Source organism: Oncorhynchus clarkii, chromosome 19 (genome assembly GCF_045791955.1).
Source record: "Oncorhynchus clarkii lewisi isolate Uvic-CL-2024 chromosome 19, UVic_Ocla_1.0, whole genome shotgun sequence".
In the NCBI taxonomy this organism is placed as follows: domain Eukaryota; kingdom Metazoa; phylum Chordata; class Actinopteri; order Salmoniformes; family Salmonidae; genus Oncorhynchus; species Oncorhynchus clarkii.
In genome coordinates this window covers 3,137,822-3,162,821 of record NC_092165.1, presented here as the reverse complement: position 1 = coordinate 3,162,821, position 25,000 = coordinate 3,137,822, and the positions used below count along the sequence as shown (strand labels likewise).

General features: G+C 45.8%; 1 protein-coding gene across 1 annotated transcript in view; it reads right to left on the bottom strand.

The window, feature by feature from the left end:
- LOC139374613 (receptor-type tyrosine-protein phosphatase delta-like) overlaps positions 1–25,000 on the bottom strand; it is a 234,148-nt gene that overhangs the window by 123,974 nt on the left and 85,174 nt on the right. The window contains exons 5-8 of the mRNA XM_071115641.1: positions 15,497–15,685; positions 9,759–9,767; positions 7,056–7,073; positions 2,809–2,919 (exon numbers count right to left, since the gene is read on the bottom strand). Of these exons, the coding sequence (XP_070971742.1) occupies positions 2,809–2,919; positions 7,056–7,073; positions 9,759–9,767; positions 15,497–15,685 (327 nt within the window). The remainder of the gene's footprint in view (positions 1–2,808; positions 2,920–7,055; positions 7,074–9,758; positions 9,768–15,496; positions 15,686–25,000) is intronic.

Genomic DNA, 25,000 nt, shown 5'->3' with positions numbered 1-25,000 from the left:
TTTATCCTGTACCTCTGATGTATAGGTTAGCGGGGGGTGGATGTCTCTGTATCTAGATGAGTTGCCAGATTGGGTGTTTATCCTGTACCTCTGACGTATAGGTTAGCGGGGGGTGGATGTCTCTGTATCTAGATGAGTTGCCAGATTGGGTGTTTATCCTGTACCTCTGACGTATAGGTTAGCGGGGGGTGGATATCTCTGTATCTAGATGAGTTGCCAGATTGGGTGTTTATCCTGTACCTCTGACGTATAGGTTAGCGGGGGGTGGATATCTCTGTATCTAGATGAGTTGCCAGATTGGGTGTTTATCCTGTACCTCTGACGTATAGGTTAGCGGGGGGTGGATATCTCTGTATCTAGATGAGTTGCCAGATTGGGTGTTTATCCTGTACCTCTGATGTATAGGTTAGAGGGGGTTGATATCTCTGTATCTAGATGAGTTGCCAGATTGGGTGATTATCCTGTACCTCTGACGTATAGGTTAGCGGGGGGTGGATATCTCTGTATCTAGATGAGTTGCCAGATTGGGTGTTTATCCTGTACCTCTGACGTATAGGTTAGCAGGGGGTGGATATCTCTGCATCTAGATGAGTTGCCAGATTGGGTGATTATCCTGTACCTCTGACGTATAGGTTAGCGGGGGGTGGATATCTCTGTATCTAGATGAGTTGCCAGATTGGGTGTTTATCCTGTACCTCTGACATATAGGTTAGCAGGGGTGGATATCTCTGTATCTAGATGAGTTGCCAGATTGGGTGTTTATCCTGTACCTCTGACGTATAGGTTAGCGGGGGGTGGATATCTCTGTATCTAGATGAGTTGCCAGATTGGGTGTTTATCCTGTACCTCTGACATATAGGTTAGCAGGGGTGGATATCTCTGTATCTAGATGAGTTGCCAGATTGGGTGTTTATCCTGTACCTCTGACATATAGGTTAGCAGGGGTGGATATCTCTGTATCTAGATGAGTTGCCAGATTGGGTGTTTATCCTGTACCTCTGACATATAGGTTAGCAGGGGTGGATATCTCTGTATCTAGATGAGTTGCCAGATTGGGTGTTTATCCTGTACCTCTGACATATAGGTTAGCGGGGGTGGATATCTCTGTATCTAGATGAGTTGCCAGATTGGGTGTTTATCCTGTACCTCTGACATATAGGTTAGCAGGGGTGGATATCTCTGTATCTAGATGAGTTGCCAGATTGGGTGTTTATCCTGTACCTCTGACATATAGGTTAGCAGGGGTGGATATCTCTGTATCTAGATGAGTTGCCAGATTGGGTGTTTATCCTGTACCTCTGACGTATAGGTTAGCGGGGGGTGGATATCTCTGTATCTAGATGAGTTGCCAGATTGGGTGTTTATCCTGTACCTCTGACGTATAGGTTAGCGGGGGGTTGGATATCTCTGTATCTAGATGAGTTGCCAGATTGGGTGTTTATCCTGTACCTCTGACGTATAGGTTAGCGGGGGGTGGATATCTCTGTATCTAGATGAGTTGCCAGATTGGGTGTTTATCCTGTACCTCTGATGTATAGGTTAGCGGGGGTTGATATCTCTGTATCTAGATGAGTTGCCAGATTGGGTGATTATCCTGTACCTCTGACGTATAGGTTAGCGGGGGGTGGATATCTCTGTATCTAGATGAGTTGCCAGATTGGGTGTTTATCCTGTACCTCTGACGTATAGGTTAGCAGGGGGTGGATATCTCTGTATCTAGATGAGTTGCCAGATTGGGTGATTATCCTGTACCTCTGACGTATAGGTTAGCGGGGGGTGGATATCTCTGTATCTAGATGAGTTGCCAGATTGGGTGTTTATCCTGTACCTCTGACATATAGGTTAGCAGGGGTGGATATCTCTGTATCTAGATGAGTTGCCAGATTGGGTGTTTATCCTGTACCTCTGACATATAGGTTAGCAGGGGTGGATATCTCTGTATCTAGATGAGTTGCCAGATTGGGTGTTTATCCTGTACCTCTGACATATAGGTTAGCAGGGGTGGATATCTCTGTATCTAGATGAGTTGCCAGATTGGGTGTTTATCCTGTACCTCTGACATATAGGTTAGCGGGGGTGGATATCTCTGTATCTAGATGAGTTGCCAGATTGGGTGTTTATCCTGTACCTCTGACATATAGGTTAGCAGGGGTGGATATCTCTGTATCTAGATGAGTTGCCAGATTGGGTGTTTATCCTGTACCTCTGACATATAGGTTAGCAGGGGTGGATATCTCTGTATCTAGATGAGTTGCCAGATTGGGTGTTTATCCTGTACCTCTGATGTATAGGTTAACAGGGGGTGGATATCTCTGTATCTAGATGAGTTGCCAGATTGGGTGATTATCCTGTACCTCTGACGTATAGGTTAGCGGGGGGTGGATATCTCTGTATCTAGATGAGTTGCCAGATTGGGTGTTTATCCTGTACCTCTGACATATAGGTTAGCAGGGGGTGGATATCTCTGTATCTAGATGAGTTGCCAGATTGGGTGTTTATCCTGTACCTCTGACATATAGGTTAGCGGGGGTTGATATCTCTGTATCTAGATGAGTTGCCAGATTGGGTGATTATCCTGTACCTCTGACGTATAGGTTAGCGGGGGGTGGATATCTCTGTATCTAGATGAGTTGCCAGATTGGGTGTTTATCCTGTACCTCTGACATATAGGTTAGCAGGGGTGGATATCTCTGTATCTAGATGAGTTGCCAGATTGGGTGTTTATCCTGTACCTCTGACATATAGGTTAGCAGGGGGTGGATATCTCTGTATCTAGATGAGTTGCCAGATTGGGTGTTTATCCTGTACCTCTGACATATAGGTTAGCAGGGGTGGAGTAGCGGGTTCCGTCGCTGTTGGTGGCAACACATTCATATTTCCCCTGGTCCTGTTCCTCACTCAACTCTATCTGGAGGGCACCTGGAGGAAGGAGAGGAGAGGGGGGGGGGGAGAGAGAGACAGAGAGAGAGAGAGAGAGAGAGAGAGAGAGAGACAGAGAGAGAGGGAGGGACAGAAAGAGAGAGAGAGACAGAGAGAGAGAGAGAGAGAGAGAGAGAGAGGAAGATAGAGAGGGGGCAGATAGAGAGGGAGAGAGAGGGATAGAGCGAGGGGCAGATAGAGAAGGGAAGATAGAGAGGGAGAGAGAGGGATAGAGCGAGGGGCAGATAGAGAAGGAGTGAGAGAGAGAGGGAGATAGAGGGGGGAGATAAAGAGGGAAAGATAGAGGGAGAGAGAGAGAGAGTGGGAGAGAGGAAGAGAGAGAGAGGGGGAGAGATATATATATATATATATAGAGAGAGGGAGAGATATATAGAGAGAGGGGGAGAGATAAAGAGAGAGGGGCAGATAGAGAGGGAGAGATAGAGAGGGAGCGATAGAGGGAGAGATAGAGGGAGAGATAGAGGGGGAGATACAGGGAGAGATTGAGAGAGGGGGTGAGAGAGAGAGGGGGTGAGAGAGAGGGAGAAGGAGAGGGAGAGGGAGAGAGAGGCGAGAAAGACAATTCATAAAAAAGTAGGATATTATAGAGTTGTGTTCTATATACCTCATGGGAAGATGACTTGGGCTTAATTAAAACACAGCCAAAATAAGCTGGATCGTATAAGGGGACACAAAACATTTTGTTATCTTTATGGGGAGTTGATCTTCCTAAAAAAAAATTAAAAAAAATTGTATTCATCCTCTTGAAAATAATACGAAAAAAAACCTGAAAGAAATGTCTGAAAAAGGTTTGACATGCAAGCAGCTACAAAATAAGCAAAGAAATATGCAATTCCACTTAGAGAACAACATTTTGAAATCTCTTTTGCTAAAAATTGAAAGGCAGTTTTATTAGGGAAATCAAAGGTCAAATGTGACTGAAACATACGAGACCCCCCCCCCCCCCCGCCCACCCAACAGAATCCACCAATGGGATCAGGAGTGTGATGTCACAGTAACCTCCCCCAGCCAATAAAAAAAAAAAGGTTAAGACATCAACCATCCTCCAATGAGGTCACAGGACCAAAACACCAACGGTTAGGCCCCGCCCTGAAGACGGACGGATTAGAGCCGTTTTCTTTCTCCCTGGAAAAAGACAAAGTGTCAAAAAGACAATCAACAGTAAAATGAGGCAAAATGCACCCGGAAAAACTTTGTCAAAAAAGTGGTTGTTTGGGGGCTTTTCAATATCAGTGGGGGTTAAAGAAAGAGAAAGAAGAAGTCCAAATACAGGAGTGTGTGTGTGTGTGTGTGTGTGTGTGTGTGTTTGTGTGTGTGTGTGTGTGAAATGTCACCATCTTGATTTTAAGTGCTGAGCAGAACAGTTGGGAGTAAAATAAGACTGAATGCGTGTTCCAATATGGCCCTCTATTCCCTACATAGTCCCATATGGCCCCTATTCCCTATATATAGTCCAATGTGGCCCCCTATTCCCTACATAGTCCCATATGGCCCCTATTCCCTACATAGTCCCATATGGCCCCTATTCCCTACATAGTCCCATATGGCCCCTATTCCCTACATAGTCCCATATGGCCCCTATTCCCTACATAGTCCCATATGGCCCCTATTCCCTATATAGTCCCATATGGCCCCTATTCCCTACATAGTCCCATATGGCCCCTATTCCCTACATAGTCCCATATGGCCCCTATTCCCTACATAGTCCCATATTGCCCCTATTCCCTACATAGTCCCATATGGCCCCTATTCCCTACATAGTCCCATATGGCCCTCTATTCCCTATATATAGTCCCATATGGCCCCTATTCCCTACATAGTCCCATATGGCCCCTATTCCCTACATAGTCCCATATGGCCCTCTATTCCCTATATATAGTCCCATATGGCCCCTATTCCCTACATAGTCCCATATGGCCCCTATTCCCTACATAGTCCCATATGGCCCCTATTCCCTACATAGTCCCATATGGCCCCTATTCCCTACATAGTCCCATATGGCCCCTATTCCCTACATAGTCCCATATGGCCCCTATTCCCTATATATAGTTCAATATGGCCCCTATTCCCTACATAGTCCCATATGGCCCCTATTCCCTATATAGTCCCATATGGCCCCTATTCCCTATATATAGTTCAATATGGCCCCTATTCCCTATATATAGTCCAATGTGGCCCTCTATTCCCTACATAGTCCCATATGGCCCCTATTCCCTACATAGTCCCATATGGCCCCTATTCCCTATATATAGTTCAATATGGCCCCTATTCCCTATATATAGTCCAATGTGGCCCCTATTCCCTATATATAGTCCAATATGGCCCCCTATTCCCTATATATAGTTCAATATGGCCCCTATTCCCTACATATAGTTCAATATGGCCCCTATTCCCTACATAGTCCCATATGGCCCCCTATTCCCTACATAGTCCCATATGGCCCTCTATTCCCTACATAGTCCCATATGGCCCTCTATTCCCTACATAGTCCCATATGGCCCTCTATTCCCTATATATAGTTCAATATGGCCCTCTATTCCCTACATAGTCCCATATGGCCCCTATTCCCTATATAGTCCCATATGGCCCCCTATTCCCTATATAGTCCCATTGGGGCTCTGGTCAAAACTGGGAATAGTTTGCCCTTTGGAACGTTGCCTGAGTCGTTTGATTGGACGAAAATAGACAAAGGCGACAGAAGGATTGTGGTGAGGTCAAGAGTTCAAGACTCCGTCAAGACCCCCCCACCCCCCCCCCCCCAAAAAAAAAGTGAATGAAGAAAAAATAAATCAAAAGGACAAGGAAGTGAAACAGAAGAGACTTGTCTTCTTAGAATCTGATACATTATGACATCATCACAACTTAGAACCACGGCATGACACAACCAGGAAATGACAGCAACGCAATACTATGGAAACCAAAGCAGACAGCGGAGCAGGCTGATAGGATGAAGGGAGTAGGGGAGACCAGGAAGGGGTTTAGGTTATATATCAGGTTAATTAGGATGAAGGGAGTAGGGGAGACCAGGAAGGGGTTTAGGTTATATATCAGGTTAATTAGGATGAAGGTAGTAGGAAGGGGTTTAGGTTATATAACAGGTTAATTAGGATGAAGGGAGTAGGGGAGACCAGGAAGGGGTTTTGGTTATATATCAGGTTAATTAGGATGAAGGGAGTAGGGGAGACCAGGAAGGGGTTTAGGTTATATATCAGGTTAATTAGGATGAAGGGAGTAGGGGAGACCAGGAAGGGGTTTAGGTTATATAACTGGTTAATTAGGATGAAGGGAGTAGGGGAGACCAGGAAGGGGTTTAGGTTATATATCAGGTTAATTAAAGGATGAAGGGAGTAGGGGAGACCAGGAAGGGGTTTAGGTTATATATCAGGTTAATTAGGATGAAGGGAGTAGGGGAGACCAGGAAGGGGTTTAGGTTATATATCAGGTTAATTAGGATGAAGGGAGTAGGGGAGACCAGGAAGGGGTTTAGGTTATATATCAGGTTAATTAGGATGAAGGGAGTAGGGGAGACCAGGAAGGGGTTTAGGTTATATAACAGGTTAATTAGGATGAAGGGAGTAGGAGAGACCAGGAAGGGGTTTAGGTTATATAACAGGTTAATTAGGATGAAGGGAGTAGGGGAGACCAGGAAGGGGTTTAGGTTATATATCAGGCTAATTAGGATGAAGGGAGTAGGGGAGACCAGGAAGGGGTTTAGGTAATATAACTGGTTAATTAGGATGAAGGGAGTAGGGGAGACCAGGAAGGGGTTTAGGTTACATATCAGGTTAATTAGGATGAAGGGAGTAGGGGAGACCAGGAAGGAGTTTAGGGTCATAGAACATGTCACACAATGACAAGAAAGCGATTGATGGGTACTTTGAGTTTCATAGTTAAATGACCGGAACAACGATGGTGGAAATGGAAAAGAGGGACGAGGTCTGTTATCTCTGAATGTGACTCAAATGGCACCTGATTCTCTACACTGTGCACTATATTTTCCCATACACGGCTCATAGGATTCTGGTCAAAAAGTAGTGCACTATTATAGGGAATACTAGTGCCATTTGGGAAACAGCCTGGTTCTGTGGCGGTCCTCCCAGACAATCGTCTCTTACCTCTTATAGGCGTGCCACCTGATTGGTCAATGAATGCAAATCAGATTAGAGAAGAAGAAGAAATGTTAGTAGGTGGGGAGGGGAGGAAGACAGAAGGAGAGGAAGAGAGGGAAGTGGTTGGCTTTGAGAGGAGAAGAATCACATTAGATACTCACAATTATCAGGTCAATAAAAGAGAGAGAGAGATGGAGAGACAGAGAGAGACAGACAGAGATAGACAGAGAGAGAGACAAAGTGAGAGAGAGAGAGAGAAAGAGAGAGACAGAGACAGAGAGAGCTACAAATATAGATTATTGCAAGTGCTCTGTGTAGTTGTTGTCCATAGGGGAGAATCCATAGGGTCTGGACTGGGTTAATGTCTGGACTGGGTTGGTATCTGGACTGGGTTGGTGTCTGGACTGGGTTGATGTCTGGACTTAGATGATGTCTGGACTGGGTTGATGTCTGGACTGGGTTGGTGTCTGGACTGGGTTGGTATCTGGACTGGGTTGGTGACTGGACTGGGTTGGTATCTGGACTGGGTTGGTGTCTGGACTGGGTTGTTGTCTGGACTGGGTTGATGTCTGGACAGGGTTGGTGTTGGTGTCTGGACTGGGTTGGTGTCTGGACTGGGTTGGTGTCTGGACTGGGTTGTTGTCTGGACTGGGTTTGTGTTGGTGTCTGGACTGGGTTGGTGTCTGGACTGGGTTGGTGTCTGGACTGGGTTGTTGTCTGGACTGGGTTGGTGTTGGTATCTGGACTGGGTTGGTGTCTGGACTGGGTTGGTGTCTGGACTGTGTTGGTGTCTGGGCTTGGTTGGTGTCTGGACTGGGTTGGTGTTGGTGTCTGGACTGGGTTAGTGTCTGGACTGGGTTGGTATCTGGACTGGGTTGGTATCTGGACTGGGTTGGTGTCTGGACTGGGTTGGTATCTGGACTGGGTTGGTATCTGGACTGGGTTGGTATCTGGACTGGGTTGGTGTCTGGACTGGGTTGGTGTCTGGACTGGGTTGGTATCTGGACTGGGTTGGTATCTGGACTGGGTTGGTGTCTGGACTGGGTTGGTATCTGGACTGGGTTGGTATCTGGACTGGGTTGGTGTCTGGACTGGGTTGGTGTCTGGACTGGGTTGGTATCTGGACTGGGTTGGTATCTGGACTGGGTTGGTATCTGGACTGGGTTGGTGTCTGGACTGGTTTTTTTTTAGACAGTCATCTACAGTTTAGGGAGTATAGACAGGAAAACACTATACAGTGTTATGGGGGAGTGAATGAGTGAAGGAGAGAGATATATTAAGTGAGTGAATGAGTGAAGGAGAGAGAGATATGTTAAGTGAGTGAATGAGTGAAGGAGAGATAGATATATTAAGTGAGTGAGTGAATGAGTGAAGGAGAGAGATATATATTAAGTGAGTGAATGAGTGAAGGAGAGAGAGATATATTAAGTTAGTGAATGAGTGAAGGAGAGAGAGATATATTAATTGAGTGAGTGAAGGAGAGAGAGATATATTAAGTGAGTGAGTGAGTGAGTGAAGGAGAGAGAGATATATTAAGTGAGTGAATGAGTGAAGGAGAGAGATATATATTAAGTGAGTGAATGAGAGAAGGAGAGAGAGATATATTAAGTGAGTGAATGAGTGAGTGAAGGAGATAGATATATATATTTAGTGAGTGAACGAGTGAAGGAGAGAGAGATATATTAAGTGAGTGAATGAGTGAAAGAGAGAGAGAGATATATTAAGTGAGTGAATGAGTGAAGGAGAGAGAGATATATTAAGTGAGTGAATGAGTGAAGGAGAGAGATATATATTAAGTGAGTGAATAAGTGAAGGAGAGGGAGATATATTAAGTGAGTGAATGAGTGAAGGAGAGAGAGATATATTAAGTGAGTGAATGAGTGAAGGAGAGAGAGATATATTAAGTGAGTGAATGAGTGAAAGAGAGAGATATATTAAGTGAGTGAATGAGTGAAGGAGAGAGAGAGATATTAAGTGAGTGAATGAGTGAAGGAGAGAGAGATAGATATTAAGTGAGTGAATAAGTGAAGGAGAGAGAGATATATTAAGTGAGTGAATGAGTGAAGGAGAGAGAGATATATTAAGTGAGTGAATGAGTGAAGGAGAGAGAGATATATTAAGTGAGTGAATGAGTGAAGGAGAGAGAGATATATTAAGTGAGTGAATGAGTGAAAGAGAGAGAGATATAATAAGTGAGTGAATGAGTGAAGGAGAGAGAGCTATATTACGTGAGTGAATGAGTGAAGGAGAGAGAGATATAATACGTGAGTGAATGAGTGAAGGGGTCAACAGGAGAAAGCATTTTAGTCCAATAGAAAGATGTAGGGTGGTCAGGTGTGTGTTCGTACTGTGAGTGTGTGTGTGTGTGTGTGTGTGTGTGTGTGTGTGTGTGTGTGTGTGTGTGTGTGTGTGTGTGTTTGTGTGTGTGTGTATCTAAGTGTGTGTGACTACAGTGGTCGTTCTCCACAACGCATCAGCAATCAGTACAGTGAGCAGTGAGCGAGCAGCATTAGTGTTGGGTACAGACAGTGTTCTGATCCCAAATGACACCCTATTCCCTATCCAGTGCACTACTTTTGATCAGAGGGCCCTGATGTGTGTAGCACTACATAGGGAATAGGGAGCCATGAGGGACCACAGTGTGAGACAAAGGTAACAGCAGACAGGTGAGGGGGGGTAGCGATATCTTTCAGAGGTTAAAGCACTTACCAAAGGACTCTGTTGTTTAAGAGAGACACAGAGAGAAGAAGAAACAGCATAGACACAGCATTACAGTCCTTTTCATTAGAGACAGTTACACAACCTTGACTTAACCTTTCAACAACCAGCTGATTGGTCAAATAGAGCGTATGGAGCCGCTGATCAGATGAAACGGCAACTATGACTTGTAATTGTTGTCCGATAGCTAAAACTCAAGATCCAACGAGGACGAATAATGTCCAATAATCGGATAATGTAAACATGCATAACTTTAATAAATTGATTTACATTTCTGGTTAGCAGACAGACAAAAATTGAAAAGTGAATAACAGCGATGCTATAATAGTAGTGAGATGTCTTGACAGCAGAGTAATATAACCCGTCCAGTCACAACAGGGGATAGAAATATAAGGGTTCTGAATAAGGAAGTGCCGGGGCTGAGCCAGAGGTAGACAGAGAAGCCAAGGGTCATAGTTCAAACAGAAGCCAGAGGGATTGTGGGTCCAGAGTCTGGCCCAAAGCAGAGGAGAGGGAGGGAGCAAAAATTTAATAAGAAGTACAGGGAAATTCCAATTCTAATTCTCTTCATTGCGTTCCCATCAGGAAAATGTGGAAGCGGAGTTAGAATTTGGTTTACTTTTCTGAATTGACCGGAATTGAGCCCAACCAATTAGAGGGTGAGGGAGCTAACACTGGAGGTTGGAGTCTCACACTACTGTGCCTATTCCACACTGAGACCAAACACAGCGGTTATTCTAATTGGTGGAAGCATCGTTTTGTAAAGGTTAACGCAGCAGGATCTTCATTGTCAGAAGGTAGACATTCTGCTATCGTCTAGGTGCACAGAGGCCTTTTAACATTGTTGTTGTTCTGGCTGCAACAATGAGGCTCACAATGAAAGTCCAGCTCAACGGATGACCTTGTAGAGGTCACGAATCAATACCTTTTTTAATGTCTTTTTGTCAACAAAGTCGGCAGACTGGACAAAGTTGAAGGAATCCAAGAAGAGTTGCGAAAATACAGCAGCCATCCAATCACAGCAGTGTTCTACACTGGAGAGGGAGATGGTTCCGACCAATCACAGCTGTGTTCTACACTGGAGAGGGAGGTGGTTCAGACCAATCACAGCAGTGTTCTACACTGGAGAGGGGGGTGGTTCAGACCAATCACAGCAGTGTTCTACACTGGAGAGGGAGGTGGTTCAGACCAATCACAGCAGTGTTCTACACTGGAGAGGGAGGTGGTTCAGACCAATCACAGCAGTGGTCTATACTGGAGAGGGAGGTGGTTCAGACCAATCACAGCAGTGTTCTACACTGGAGAGGGAGGTGGTTCAGACCAATCACAGCAGTGTTCTACACTGGAGAGGGAGGTGGTTCCGACCAATCACAGCAGTGTTCTACACTGGAGAGGGAGGTGGTTCAGACCAATCACAGCAGTGTTCTACACTGGAGAGGGAGGTGGTTCAGACCAATCACAGCAGTGTTCTACACTGGAGAGGGAGGTGGTTCAGACCAATCACAGCAGTGTTCTACACTGGAGAGGGAGGTGGTTCCGACCAATCACAGCAGTGTTCTACACTGGAGAGGGAGGTGGTTCAGACCAATCACAGCAGTGTTCTACACTGGAGAGGGAGGTGGTTCAGACCAATCACAGCAGTGTTCTACACTGGAGAGGGAGGTGGTTCAGACCAATCACAGCAGTGTTCTACACTGGAGAGGGAGGTGGTTCAGACCAATCACAGCAGTGTTCTACACTGGAGAGGGAGGTGGTACTTCACATTACAATGTACGCAAACATACCGTACATGGAAAGATTTATCTGTATTTTTAGTAAAGGGGCGCTGCTCAGTCACTCCGAGTGTGTCTTATATCATTGCTTAGACCATGGCCTTGGGGTAAGCAGTTTGTTGTTAGATAAAGAGGTAAGTCTGTCACGATGGTGAGTGTGTCTGAAGACCCTCCAGGGTTTGGAGGAAAGCAGAGAGATTAGAGAGAGAGAAAAGCCTTGGACCAGGAACAAAAGGACAGGAGATAGAACAACCATACAACACAATAACTGACATCAACTTACAGGGAGAAAACAATAGAGAGAGAAAGAGAGAGAGAGAGAGAGAGAGAGGAGAAGAGGGGTATTTCAATAAAAACAACAGAACACCAAACAAAAGAGGAGAAATAGGGAAAGGAGAAAAACAAACAAAAATAAAAGCAGTGAACAGAAGACTAGAAAGAGAAAGAGAGGGGGAGAGGAGGACTAGAAAGAGAAAGAGAGGGGGAGAGGAGGATTAGAAAGAGAGGGGGAGAGGAGAACTAGAAAGAGAAAGAGAGGGGGAGAGGAGAACTAGAAAGAGAAAGAGAGGGGGAGAGGAGAACTAGAAAGAGAAAGAGAGGGGGAGAGAAGGACTAGAAAGAGAAAGAGAGGGGGAGAGGACTAGAAAGAGAAAGAGAGGGGGAGAGGAGGACTAGAAAGAGAAAGAGAGGGGGAGAGGAGGACTAGAAAGAGAGGGGGAGAGGAGAACTAGAAAGAGAAAGAGAGGGGGAGAGGAGAACTAGAAAGAGAAAGAGAGGGGGAGAGGAGGACTAGAAAGAGAAAGAGAGGGGGAGAGGAGGACTAGAAAGAGAGGGGGAGAGGAGAACTAGAAAGAGAAAGAGAGGGGGAGAGGAGGACTAGAAAGAGAAAGAGAGGGGGAGAGGAGGACTAGAAAGAGAGGGGGAGAGGAGAACTAGAAAGAGAAAGAGAGGGGGAACGGAGGACTAGAAAGAGAGGGGGAGAGGAGAACTAGAAAGAGAAAGAGAGGGGGAGAGGAGGACTAGAAAGAGAAAGAGAGGGGGAGAGAAGGACTAGAAAGAGAAAGAGAGGGGGAGAGGAGGACTAGAAAGAGAGGGGGAACGGAGGACTAGAAAGAGAAAGAGAGGGGGAGAGGAGGACTAGAAAGAGAGGGGGAGAGGAGAACTAGAAAGAGAAAGAGAGGGGGAGAGGAGAACTAGAAAGAGAAAGAGAGGGGGAGAGGAGGACTAGAAAGAGAAAGAGAGGGGGAGAGGAGGACTAGAAAGAGAAAGAGAGGGGGAGAGGAGGACTAGAAAGAGAAAGAGAGGGGGAGAGAAGGACTAGAAAGAGAAAGAGAGGGGGAGAGGAGGACTAGAAAGAGAAAGAGAGGGGGAGAGGAGGACTAGAAAGAGAAAGAGAGGGGGAGAGGAGGACTAGAAAGAGAAAGAGAGGGGGAGAGGAGGACTAGAAAGAGAAAGAGAGGGGGAATGGAGGACTAGAAAGAGAAAGAGAGGGGGAGAGGAGGACTAGAAAGAGAAAGAGAGGGGGAGAGGAGGACTAGAAAGAGAAAGAGAGGGGGAGAGGAGGACTAGAAAGAGAAAGAGAGGGGGAATGGAGGACTAGAAAGAGAAAGAGAGGGGGAGAGGAGGATTAGAAAGAGAAAGAGAGGGGGAATGGAGGACTAGAAAGAGAAAGAGAGGGGGAGAGGACTAGAAAGAGAAAGAGAGGGGGAGAGGAGGATTAGAAAGAGAAAGAGAGGGGGAGAGGAGGACTAGAAAGAGAAAGAGAGGGGGAGAGGAGGACTAGAAAGAGAAAGAGAGGGGGAGAGGAGGACTAGAAAGAGAAAGAGAGGGGGAATGGAGGATTAGAAAGAGAAAGAGAGGGGGAGCAGAGGATTAGAAAGAGAAAGAGAGGGGGAATGGAGGACTAGAAAGAGAAAGAGAGGGGGAGAGGAGGATTAGAAAGAGAAAGAGAGGGGGAGAGGAGGACTAGAAAGAGAAAGAGAGGGGGAATGGAGGACTAGAAAGAGAAAGAGAGGGGGAGAGGAGGACTAGAAAGAGAAAGAGAGGGGGAATGGAGGACTAGAAAGAGAAAGAGAGGGGGAGAGGACTAGAAAGAGAAAGAGAGGGGGAGAGGACTAGAAAGAGAAAGAGAGGGGGAGAGGAGGATTAGAAAGAGAAAGAGAGGGGGAGAGGAGGATTAGAAAGAGAAAGAGAGGGGGAGAGGAGGACTAGAAAGAGAAAGAGAGGGGGAATGGAGGACTAGAAAGAGAAAGAGAGGGGGAGAGGAGGATTAGAAAGAGAAAGAGAGGGGGAGAGGAGGACTAGAAAGAGAAAGAGAGGGGGAGAGGAGGATTAGAAAGAGAAAGAGAGGGGGAGAGGAGGACTAGAAAGAGAAAGAGAGGGGGAATGGAGGACTAGAAAGAGAAAGAGAGGGGGAGAGGAGGACTAGAAAGAGAGGGGGAGAGGAGAACTAGAAAGAGAAAGAGAGGGGGAGAGGAGAACTAGAAAGAGAAAGAGAGGGGGAGAGGAGGACTAGAAAGAGAAAGAGAGGGGGAGAGGAGGACTAGAAAGAGAAAGAGAGGGGGAGAGGAGGACTAGAAAGAGAAAGAGAGGGGGAGAGAAGGACTAGAAAGAGAAAGAGAGGGGGAGAGGAGGACTAGAAAGAGAAAGAGAGGGGGAGAGGAGGACTAGAAAGAGAAAGAGAGGGGGAGAGGAGGACTAGAAAGAGAAAGAGAGGGGGAGAGGAGGACTAGAAAGAGAAAGAGAGGGGGAATGGAGGACTAGAAAGAGAAAGAGAGGGGGAGAGGAGGATTAGAAAGAGAAAGAGAGGGGGAATGGAGGACTAGAAAGAGAAAGAGAGGGGGAGAGGACTAGAAAGAGAAAGAGAGGGGGAGAGGAGGATTAGAAAGAGAAAGAGAGGGGGAATGGAGGATTAGAAAGAGAAAGAGAGGGGGAGAGGAGGACTAGAAAGAGAAAGAGAGGGGGAGAGGAGGACTAGAAAGAGAAAGAGAGGGGGAATGGAGGACTAGAAAGAGAAAGAGAGGGGGAGAGGAGGACTAGAAAGAGAAAGAGAGGGGGAATGGAGGATTAGAAAGAGAAAGAGAGGGGGAGAGGAGGACTAGAAAGAGAAAGAGAGGGGGAATGGAGGACTAGAAAGAGAAAGAGAGGGGGAGAGGAGGATTAGAAAGAGAGGGGGAGAGGAGGATTAGAAAGAGAAAGAGAGGGGGAATGGAGGACTAGAAAGAGAAAGAGAGGGGGAGAGGAGGACTAGAAAGAGAAAGAGAGGGGGAATGGAGGACTAGAAAGAGAAAGAGAGGGGGAGAGGACTAGAAAGAGAAAGAGAGGGGGAGAGGACTAGAAAGAGAAAGAGAGGGGGAGAGGAGAACTAGAAAGAGAAAGAGAGGGGGAGAGGAGGATTAGAAAGAGAAAGAGAGGGGGAGAGGAGGATTAGAAAGAGAAAGAGAGGGGGAGAGGAGGACTAGAAAGAGAAAGAGAGGGGGAGAGGAGGATTAGAAAGAGAAAGAGAGGGGGAGAGGAGGATTAGAAAGAGAAAGAGAGGGGGAGAGGAGGATTAGAAAGAGAAAGAGAGGGGGAGAGGAGGATTAGAAAGAGAAAGAGAGGGGGAGAGGAGGACTAGAAAGAGAAAGAGAGGGGGAATGGAGGACTAGAAAGAGAAAGAGAGGGGGAGAGGAGGATTAGAAAGAGAAAGAGAGGGGGAGAGGAGGACTAGAAAGAGAAAGAGAGGGGGAGAGGAGGATTAGAAAGAGAAAGAGAGGGGGAGAGGAGAAGTAGAAAGAGAAAGAGAGGGGGAATGGAGGACTAGAAAGAGAAAGAGAGGGGGAGAGGAGGATTAGAAAGAGAAAGAGAGGGGGAGAGGAGGACTAGAAAGAGAAAGAGAGGGGGAGCAGAGGACTAGAAAGAGAAAGAGAGGGGTAACATTTCTTTGACACTCGTATTTTCCCGCTGATCACTCCATACCTGAACGGAGCTGTTTGATTCGCCCGTTGTTATTGGTGGTGTTGACAGGGAGGAAGTCTTTAAACCAGGTGATTTCTGGGTCGGGGTTGCCGCTAGCAGCACACAGCATGGTGGCCGTTCTAGAGCGTTCCACCACCTTCAGCTGGGGACCCATGTCTATGGTGGGGAACCCCGAGGGGAGCTGATCCTCTGGAGGCGAGAGAGAGAGAGACAGAGAGAGAGAGAGACACAGAGAGAGAGAGAGAGAGAGAGAGAGAGAGAGAGAGAGACAGACAGAGAGACACAGAGACAGAGAGAGAGAGAGAGAGAGAGAGAGAGAGAGAGATAGAGAGACACAGAGAGAGATAGAGAGAGACACAGAGAGAGACACAGAGAGAGACACAGAGTGACACAGAGAGAGACACAGAGAGAGACACAAAGAGAGACACAGAGAGAGACACAAAGAGAGACACAGAGAGATTATTCCGAGATTTGATTAAACTGGGATAGAATCAGAGTAGTGAAGTAAACTGCCAGTCATTCAGTGAGTCATGACTCTCTCTCTGATTCATGAATAAACTGCCCTCATGTTCCAGTGATTCAGTGAGTCATGACTCTCTCTCTGATTCATGAATAAACTGCCCTCATGTTCCAGTGATTCAGTGAGTCATGACTCTCTCTCTGATTCATGAATAAACTGCCCTCATGTTCCAGTGATTCAGTGAGTCATGACTCTCTCTCTGATTCATGAATAGACTGCCCTCATGTTCCAGTGATTCAGTGAGTCATGACTCTCTCTCTCTGATTCATGAATAAACTGCCCTCATGTTCCAGTGATTCAGTGAGTCATGACTCTCTCTCTGATTCATGAATAAACTGCCCTCATGTTCCAGTGATTCAGTGAGTCATGACTCTCTCTCTGATTCATGAATAAATAAAGAATAAAGATAACAATAAATAGTAGTATAGTGTGTTGCAGTGCCACCCCAGGTCAGTATAGTATAGCATAGAATAGTACAGTATAACATAGTGTAGCATAGCATAGTATAACATAGAATAGTATAGTATAGCATAGAATAGTACAGTATAACATAGTGTAGCATAGCATAGTATAACATAGAATAGTATAGTATAGCATAGTATAGTATAGTATAGCATAGCATAGCATAGTATAGTATAATACAGTATAGTATAGTATAGCATAACATAGCATGGTATAGTATAATACAGTATAATATACTATAGTATAGCATAGTATAGCACAGTATAGTATAGCATTGTACAGTATAGCATAGTATAGTATGGTATAGCATAGTATAGCATAGTATAGCACAGTATAGTATAGTATAGCATAGTATAGCATAGTATAATACAGTATAGTATAGTATGGTATCGTATAGTATAGCACAGTATAGCATAGCATAGTATAGTATAGCATATTATAGCATGGTATAGCATAGTATAGCACAGTATAGTATACCATAGCATAGTATAGCATAGTATAGTATAGCATAGTATAGCATAGTATGGTATAGTACAGCACAGTACAGTGCATTATAGTATAGTATATGACAGTATAGTATGTTGCAGTGCCACCCCAGGCCAGTATAGTATAGTATAACAAAGTATAGTAGTATAGTACAGCATAGTATGGTAGTATAGTACAGTATAGTATATGATAGTATAGTAAAGTATAGCATAGTAGTATCGTATAACACAGTATAGCATAGTATAGTATAGCATAGTAGTATAGTATAGCATAGTAGTATAGTATAGCATAGTAGTATAGTATAACACAGGATAGTATAGTATGGTACAGTATAGCATAGTATAGGATGGTATAGGATAGTGTAGGAAAGTATAGTATAGTATGGTATAGTGGGGTATAGTATAGTGTGCCACAGTGCTAATCCAGGGCAGTATAGTGTAGTATAGTATATCATAGGATAGTATAGCACAGTATAGTACATCAGTATAGTATAGTATAGTAACGTAGTATAGTATAGTATAGCGTAGTAGTATAGAAATATATATATAGTGGCGCAGGGGTATGGTATAGTGCAGTATAGTGTTGTATAGTATGGTGTAGTATAGCATAGTGCGGTGTGGTATGGTGTAGTATAGTGCAGTGTAGAATATTGGTATATACCACACTATGGTATAGTATATTATGGTGTGGTATAGTGTGGTATGGTATAGTGTAGTATAGTATGGTACAGTGTGGTATAGTATAGCACGGTATAGTGTAGTATTGTGCTGTTTAGTGTAGCATGGTACAGCTTAGTATAGTGCAGTATGGTATGGTATAGCATAATATAGTGTAGTATAGTGCTGTATAGTGTAGCATGGTACAGCTTAGTATAGTGCAGTATGGTATGGTATAGCACTGTATAGTGTAGTATAGTGCTGTATAGTGTAGTATGGTACAGCTTAGTATAGTGCAGTATGGTATGGTATAGCATAATATAGTGTAGTATAGTGCTGTATAGTGTAGTATGGTACAGCTTAGTATAGTGCAGTATGGTATGGTATAGCATAATATAGTGTAGTATAGTGCGGTATAGTGTAGTATAGTGCTGTATAGTGTAGTATGGTATGATATAGGTTAGTATAGTGTGGTATAGTGCAGTGTAGTGTAGTATATCATAGTATAGTGCTGTATAGTGTAGTATGGTATGATATAGGTTAGTATAGTGTGGTATAGTATAGCACAGTGTAGTATAGTGTGATATGGTGTGGTATAGTGTGATATGGTATAGTGTAGTATAGTATGGTAGTGTGGTATAGTATGGTGTGGTATAGTGCGATATGGTATAGTGTAGTATAGTATAGTATAGTGTGGTATAGTATAGCACAGTGTAGTATAGTGTGATATGGTGTGGTGTAGTGCAGTGTAGTGTAGTATATCATCGTGTGGTGTAGTATAGTGTAGTATATCACAGTATGGTGTAGCGTGGTATAGTATAGTGTAGTATAGTATGGTATATTCTGTGTAATATGGTGTAGCATAGTATAGCACAGTGTGGTATAGCGCAGTATGGTATAGTGTAGTATAGTATGGCATAGTGTGGTATAGCGCAGTATAGTATAGTGTAGTATAGTATGGCATAGTGTGGTATAGTGCAGCACAGTGTGGTATAGTGCAGTATATTGTGGTATAGTGTAGCATGGTACAGTATAGTGTGGTATAGTGCAGTACAGTGTTGTACGGTGTAGTATAGTGTGGCGTGGTCTAGTATAATGTGGCGTAGTATAGTGTAGTATAGTGTTATATAGTATGGTATAGTGTAGTATAGTATAGTATGGTATAGTGTAGTATAGTGTATAGTATGGTATAGCGTGTTGCTGTGCTTCCCCAGGTAGATTAAACAGACATTATAACCATTATAACTCTGCTCACTATAAGGCTTTCCAGTACTTATAGTCCAGTACTTATAGCATGAGACTGAAGAGAGGAGAACTGCTGTTCAAAGACTCTCTCCGTCTCTCTCTCTCTTTCTCTCTTTCTCTCTCCACGTCTCTCTCTCTCTTTCTCTCTTTCTCTCTCCACGTCTCTCTTTCTCTCTCCACGTCTCTCTCTCTCGCTCTTTCTTTCTCTCTCCACGTCTCTCTCTCTCTTTCTTTCTTTCTCTCTCCACGTCTCTCTCTCTCTTTCTTTCTTTCTCTCCACGTCTCTCTCTCTCTTTCTTTCTTTCTCTCTCCACGTCTCTCTCTCTCTCTTTCTTTCTCTCTCCACGTCTCTCTCTCTCTCTCTTTCTTTCTCTCTCCACGACTCTCTCTCTCCCTCTTTATCTCTCTCCCTGTCTCTCTCTCTCTCTTTCTTTCTCTCTCCGCATCTCTCTCTCTCTCTCTTTCTTTCTCTCTCCACGACTCTCTCTCTCCCTCTTTATCTCTCTCTCCGTCTCTCTCTCTCTTTCTTTCTTTCTCTCTCCACGTCTCTCGCTCTCTTTCTTTCTCTCTCCACGTCTCTCTCTCTCTCTCTTTCTTTCTCTCTCCACGTCTCTCTCTCTCTCTCTCTCTTTCTTTCTCTCTCCACGACTCTCTCTCTCCCTCTTTATCTCTCTCCCTGTCTCTCTCTCTCTCTTTCTTTCTCTCTCCGCATCTCTCTCTCTCTCTTTCTTTCTCTCTCCACGACTCTCTCTCTCCCTCTTTATCTCTCTCCCCGTCTCTCTCTCTCTCCCTCTTTTTCTATATTTTTGACATTTTGTCAGGAAATGCAGCTCCGTCTCAGGTTCTGCTGTTGTGCAGTGGATTCACAGCCTTTCCTCTACAGGGAGCCAGCTTTTCCTGTGTCTACCCTTCTCAATGGCAAGGCTGTGCTCACTGAGCCTGTACTTTGTCAAGGTTTTTCTAAGGTTTTGATCAGTAACCATGGTCAAATATTTAGCCACAGTGTACTGTCGATTTAGGGCCAGATAGCACTGCATTTGGCTTTGTGTTTGTTCTTGTGTTTCCCAATAAGTCATGTAGTTTTAGTTTGACTGTGTTGTCATTTGGTTTATCCTGATTGATTGGATGTTCTGGTCCTGAGGCTTCAGTGTGTTAGTAGAACAGGTTTGTGAACTCAGGACCAGGACCAGCTGGATGAGGGGACTGAGGCTTCAGTGTGTTAGTAGAACAGGATTGTGAACTCAGCCCCAGGACCAGCTGGATGAGGGGACTGAGGCTTCAGTGTGTTAGTAGAACAGGTTAGTGAACTCAGGACCAGGACCAGCTGGATGAGGGGACTGAGGCTTCAGTGTGTTAGTAGAACAGGTTAGTGAACTCAGGACCAGGACCAGCTGGATGAGGGGACTGAGGCTTCAGTGTGTTAGTAGAACAGGTTTGTGAACTCAGCCCCAGGACCAGCTGGATGAGGGGACTGAGGCTTCAGTGTGTTAGTAGAACAGGTTTGTGAACTCAGCCCCAGGACCAGCTGGATGAGGGGACTGAGGCTTCAGTGTGTTAGTAGAACAGGATTGTGAACTCAGCCCCAGGACCAGCTGGATGAGGGGACTGAGGCTTCAGTGTGTTAGTAGAACAGGTTAGTGAACTCAGGACCAGGACCAGCTGGATGAGGGGACTGAGGCTTCAGTGTGTTAGTAGAACAGGTTTGTGAACTCAGCCCCAGGACCAGCTGGATGAGGGGACTGAGGCTTCAGTGTGTTAGTAGAACAGGTTTGTGAACTCAGCCCCAGGACCAGCTGGATGAGGGGACTGAGGCTTCAGTGTGTTAGTAGAACAGGATTGTGAACTCAGCCCCAGGACCAGCTGGATGAGGGGACTGAGGCTTCAGTGTGTTAGTAGAACAGGTTAGTGAACTCAGGACCAGGACCAGCTGGATGAGGGGACTGAGGCTTCAGTGTGTTAGTAGAACAGGTTAGTGAACTCAGGACCAGGACCAGCTGGATGAGGGGACTGAGGCTTCAGTGTGTTAGTAGAACAGGTTTGTGAACTCAGCCCCAGGACCAGCTGGATGAGGGGACTGAGGCTTCAGTGTGTTAGTAGAACAGGTTTGTGAACTCAGCCCCAGGACCAGCTGGATGAGGGGACTGAGGCTTCAGTGTGTTAGTAGAACAGGATTGTGAACTCAGCCCCAGGACCAGCTGGATGAGGGGACTGAGGCTTCAGTGTGTTAGTAGAACAGGTTAGTGAACTCAGGACCAGGACCAGCTGGATGAGGGGACTGAGGCTTCAGTGTGTTAGTAGAACAGGTTAGTGAACTCAGCCCCAGGACCAGCTGGATGAGGGGACTGAGGCTTCAGTGTGTTAGTAGAACAGGTTTGTGAACTCAGCCCCAGGACCAGCTGGATGAGGGGACTGAGGCTTCAGTGTGTTAGTAGAACAGGATTGTGAACTCAGCCCCAGGACCAGCTGGATGAGGGGACTGAGGCTTCAGTGTGTTAGTAGAACAGGATTGTGAACTCAGCCCCAGGACCAGCTGGATGAGGGGACTGAGGCTTCAGTGTGTTAGTAGAACAGGTTAGTGAACTCAGGACCAGGACCAGCTGGATGAGGGGACTGAGGCTTCAGTGTGTTAGTAGAACAGGTTAGTGAACTCAGGACCAGGACCAGCTGGATGAGGGGACTGAGGCTTCAGTGTGTTAGTAGAACAGGTTTGTGAACTCAGCCCCAGGACCAGCTGGATGAGGGGACTGAGGCTTCAGTGTGTTAGTAGAACAGGTTTGTGAACTCAGCCCCAGGACCAGCTGGATGAGGGGACTGAGGCTTCAGTGTGTTAGTAGAACAGGATTGTGAACTCAGCCCCAGGACCAGCTGGATGAGGGGACTGAGGCTTCAGTGTGTTAGTAGAACAGGTTAGTGAACTCAGGACCAGGACCAGCTGGATGAGGGGACTGAGGCTTCAGTGTGTTAGTAGAACAGGTTAGTGAACTCAGGACCAGGACCAGCTGGATGAGGGGACTGAGGCTTCAGTGTGTTAGTAGAACAGGTTTGTGAACTCAGCCCCAGGACCAGCTGGATGAGGGGACTGAGGCTTCAGTGTGTTAGTAGAACAGGATTGTGAACTCAGCCCCAGGACCAGCTGGATGAGGGGACTGAGGCTTCAGTGTGTTAGTAGAACAGGTTTGTGAACTCAGCCCCAGGACCAGCTGGATGAGGGGACTGAGGCTTCAGTGTGTTAGTAGAACAGGTTTGTGAACTCAGCCCCAGGACCAGCTGGATGAGGGGACTGAGGCTTCAGTGTGTTAGTAGAACAGGTTTGTGAACTCAGCCCCAGGACCAGCTGGATGAGGGGGCTGAGGCTTCAGTGTGTTAGTAGAACAGGTTTGTGAACTCAGCCCCTGGACCAGCTGGATGAGGGGGCTGAGGCTTCAGTGTGTTAGTAGAACAGGTCTGTAGAACTCAGCCCCAGGACCAGCTGGATGAGGGGGCTGAGGCTTCAGTGTGTTAGTAGAACAGGTTTGTGAACTCAGCCCCAGGACCAGCTGGATGAGGGGACTCTTTTCTTTGCTCAGCTCTTGGCATTGCAGGTCTTGGTAATGATATGAGAGGGGGTCACTGTATTTTAGATGTTTCCAAAACTTAATTGCTCTTTTTTTGAGTTTTTATTATTAGTGGATATGGCCTAATTCTGCCCTGCATGCATTGTTTGTAGTTTTCCTCTGGACATGTAGGAGAATCTTACAGAACTCTGCATGCAGGGTTTCAATGGGGTGTTTGTCCCATTGGGTGAAATCTTGTTTTGCAAGTGGACCCCACACCTCGCTGCCATAAAGTGCAATTGGTTCAATGACACATTCAATTAGTTTAAGCCACATTTTAATAGGTATATCAATTTGAATGGGCTTTTTAATGGCGTAGAATGCCCTGCGTGCTTTCTCTCTCAGTTCATTCACTGCCTCATTAAGGTGTCCAGTTGAGCTTGTTTTTTAAACCTCACTAATTGTAGTGTCTGCAGTACTCTATATATTTTGTACCAATTTAAAACTTTGGTCTAATTCCCTGAGATCTGGATCTTCTCTGGAAAATCACAATTTTAGTCTTTTTGGGGTTTACTGCCAGGGCCCCGGTCTGGTAGTACTGCTCTAGCAGGTCCAGGCTCTGCTGTAGACCATGTGCTGTAGGGGTTTACTGCCAGGGCCCAGGTCTGGTAGTACTGCTCTAGCAGGTCCAGGCTCTGCTGTAGACCATGTACTGTGGGGGTTTACTGCCAGGGCCCAGGTCTGGTAGTACTGCTCTATCAGGTCCAGGCTCTGCTGTAGGCCATGTGCTGTGAGGGTTTACTGCCAGGGCCCAGGTCTGGTAGTACTGCTCTAGCAGGTCCAGGCTCTGCTGTAGGCCATGTGCTGTGGGGGTTTACTGCCAGGGCCCAGGTCTGGTAGTACTGCTCTAGCAGGTCCAGGCTCTGCTGTAGACCATGTACTGTGGGGGTTTACTGCCAGGGCCCCGGTCTGGTAGTACTGCTCTAGGAGGTCCAGGCCCTGCTGTAGGCCATGTGCTGTGGGGGTTTACTGCCAGGGCCCAGGTCTGGTAGTACTGCTCTATCAGGTCCAGGCTCTGCTGTAGACCATGTACTGTGAGGGTTTACTGCCAGGGCCCAGGTCTGGTAGTACTGCTCTAGCAGGTCCAGGCTCTGCTGTAGGCCATGTACTGTGGCCCTGGCAGTGATTTGGCTGTGATCTCTCCCTGTCTCTCTTTCTCCCTCTGTCTGTCTCTATCTACCCCCTTTCTCTCTCTGTCTCTCTCTCTCTCTCTCTCCTCTCTCTCTCCCTCTCTCCCTCTGTCTGTCTCTATCTACCCCCTTTCTGTCTCTCTCTCTCCTCTCTCTCTCGCTCTCTCCCTCTATCTCTCTCTCTCCCCCTGTCTGTCTCTATCTAACCCCCCTCTCACTCTCTCTCTATTCCTGTACCGCTCTCTCCATCTCCCTCTCTCCCTCTGTCTGTCTCTATCTACCTCCCCCTCTCTCTATCTATCTCTCTCTCCCTCTCTCTCTATCCCTGTACCTCTCTCTCCATCTCCCTCTCTCCCTCTGTCTGTCTCTATCTACCCCTCTCTCTCTCTCTCCCCCCGCCTCCCCCTTTCCTCTCTCCCTCTCTATATGAACCTACATACTCAAGGACACCCCTACATAACAAACACACACCAGGGTTTTTATCTAACGAGGATCGCCTTGTTTGTTATATACAGTATACAGGTCCTATCCAATCAGAGCCTTGTTTGTTATATACAGTATACAGGTCCTATCCAATCAGAGCCTTGTTTGTTATATACAGTATACAGGTCCTATCCAATCAGAGCCTTGTTTGTTATATACAGTATACAGGTCCTATCCAATCAGAGCCTTGTTTGTTATATACAGTATACAGGTCCTATCCAATCAGAGCCTTGTTTGTTATATACAGTATACAGGTCCTATCCAATCAGAGCCTTATTTGTTATATACAGTATACAGGTCCTATCCAATCAGAGCCTTGTTTGTTATATACAGTATACAGGTCCTATCCAATCAGAGCCTTGTTTGTTATATACAGTATACAGGTCCTATCCAATCAGAGCCTTGTTTGTTATATACAGTATACAGGTCCTATCCAATCAGAGCCTTATTTGTTATATACAGTATTCATGTCCCATCCAATCAGAGCCATGTTTGTTATATACAGTATTCATGTCCCATCCAATCAGAGCCCTGTTTGTTATATACAGTATACGGGTCCTATCCAATCAGAGCCTTGTTTGTTATATACAGTATTCATGTCCCATCCAATCAGAGCCCTGTTTGTTATATACAGTATACGGGTCCTATCCAATCAGAGCCTTATTTGTTATATACAGTATTCATGTCTCATCCCATATTACACTTCTGCAACTCTCTGCAACTGATCTTAATATAGAGAGTGACGTTAGCATTAGTCCATTAATATACATGTGACTGCTAGCGTTAGCCTCTGGTCCATTAAGGCACCACAGATGAAGTAGGTCAAAGAGTGGATGTCCTCAACTGTAAAAAATCAGCCTTGTTAGAACATAGACTGGGTTCCCATGCTCTTAGGACTGCCACACATCTCTCTCTCTCTCTCGCTCTCC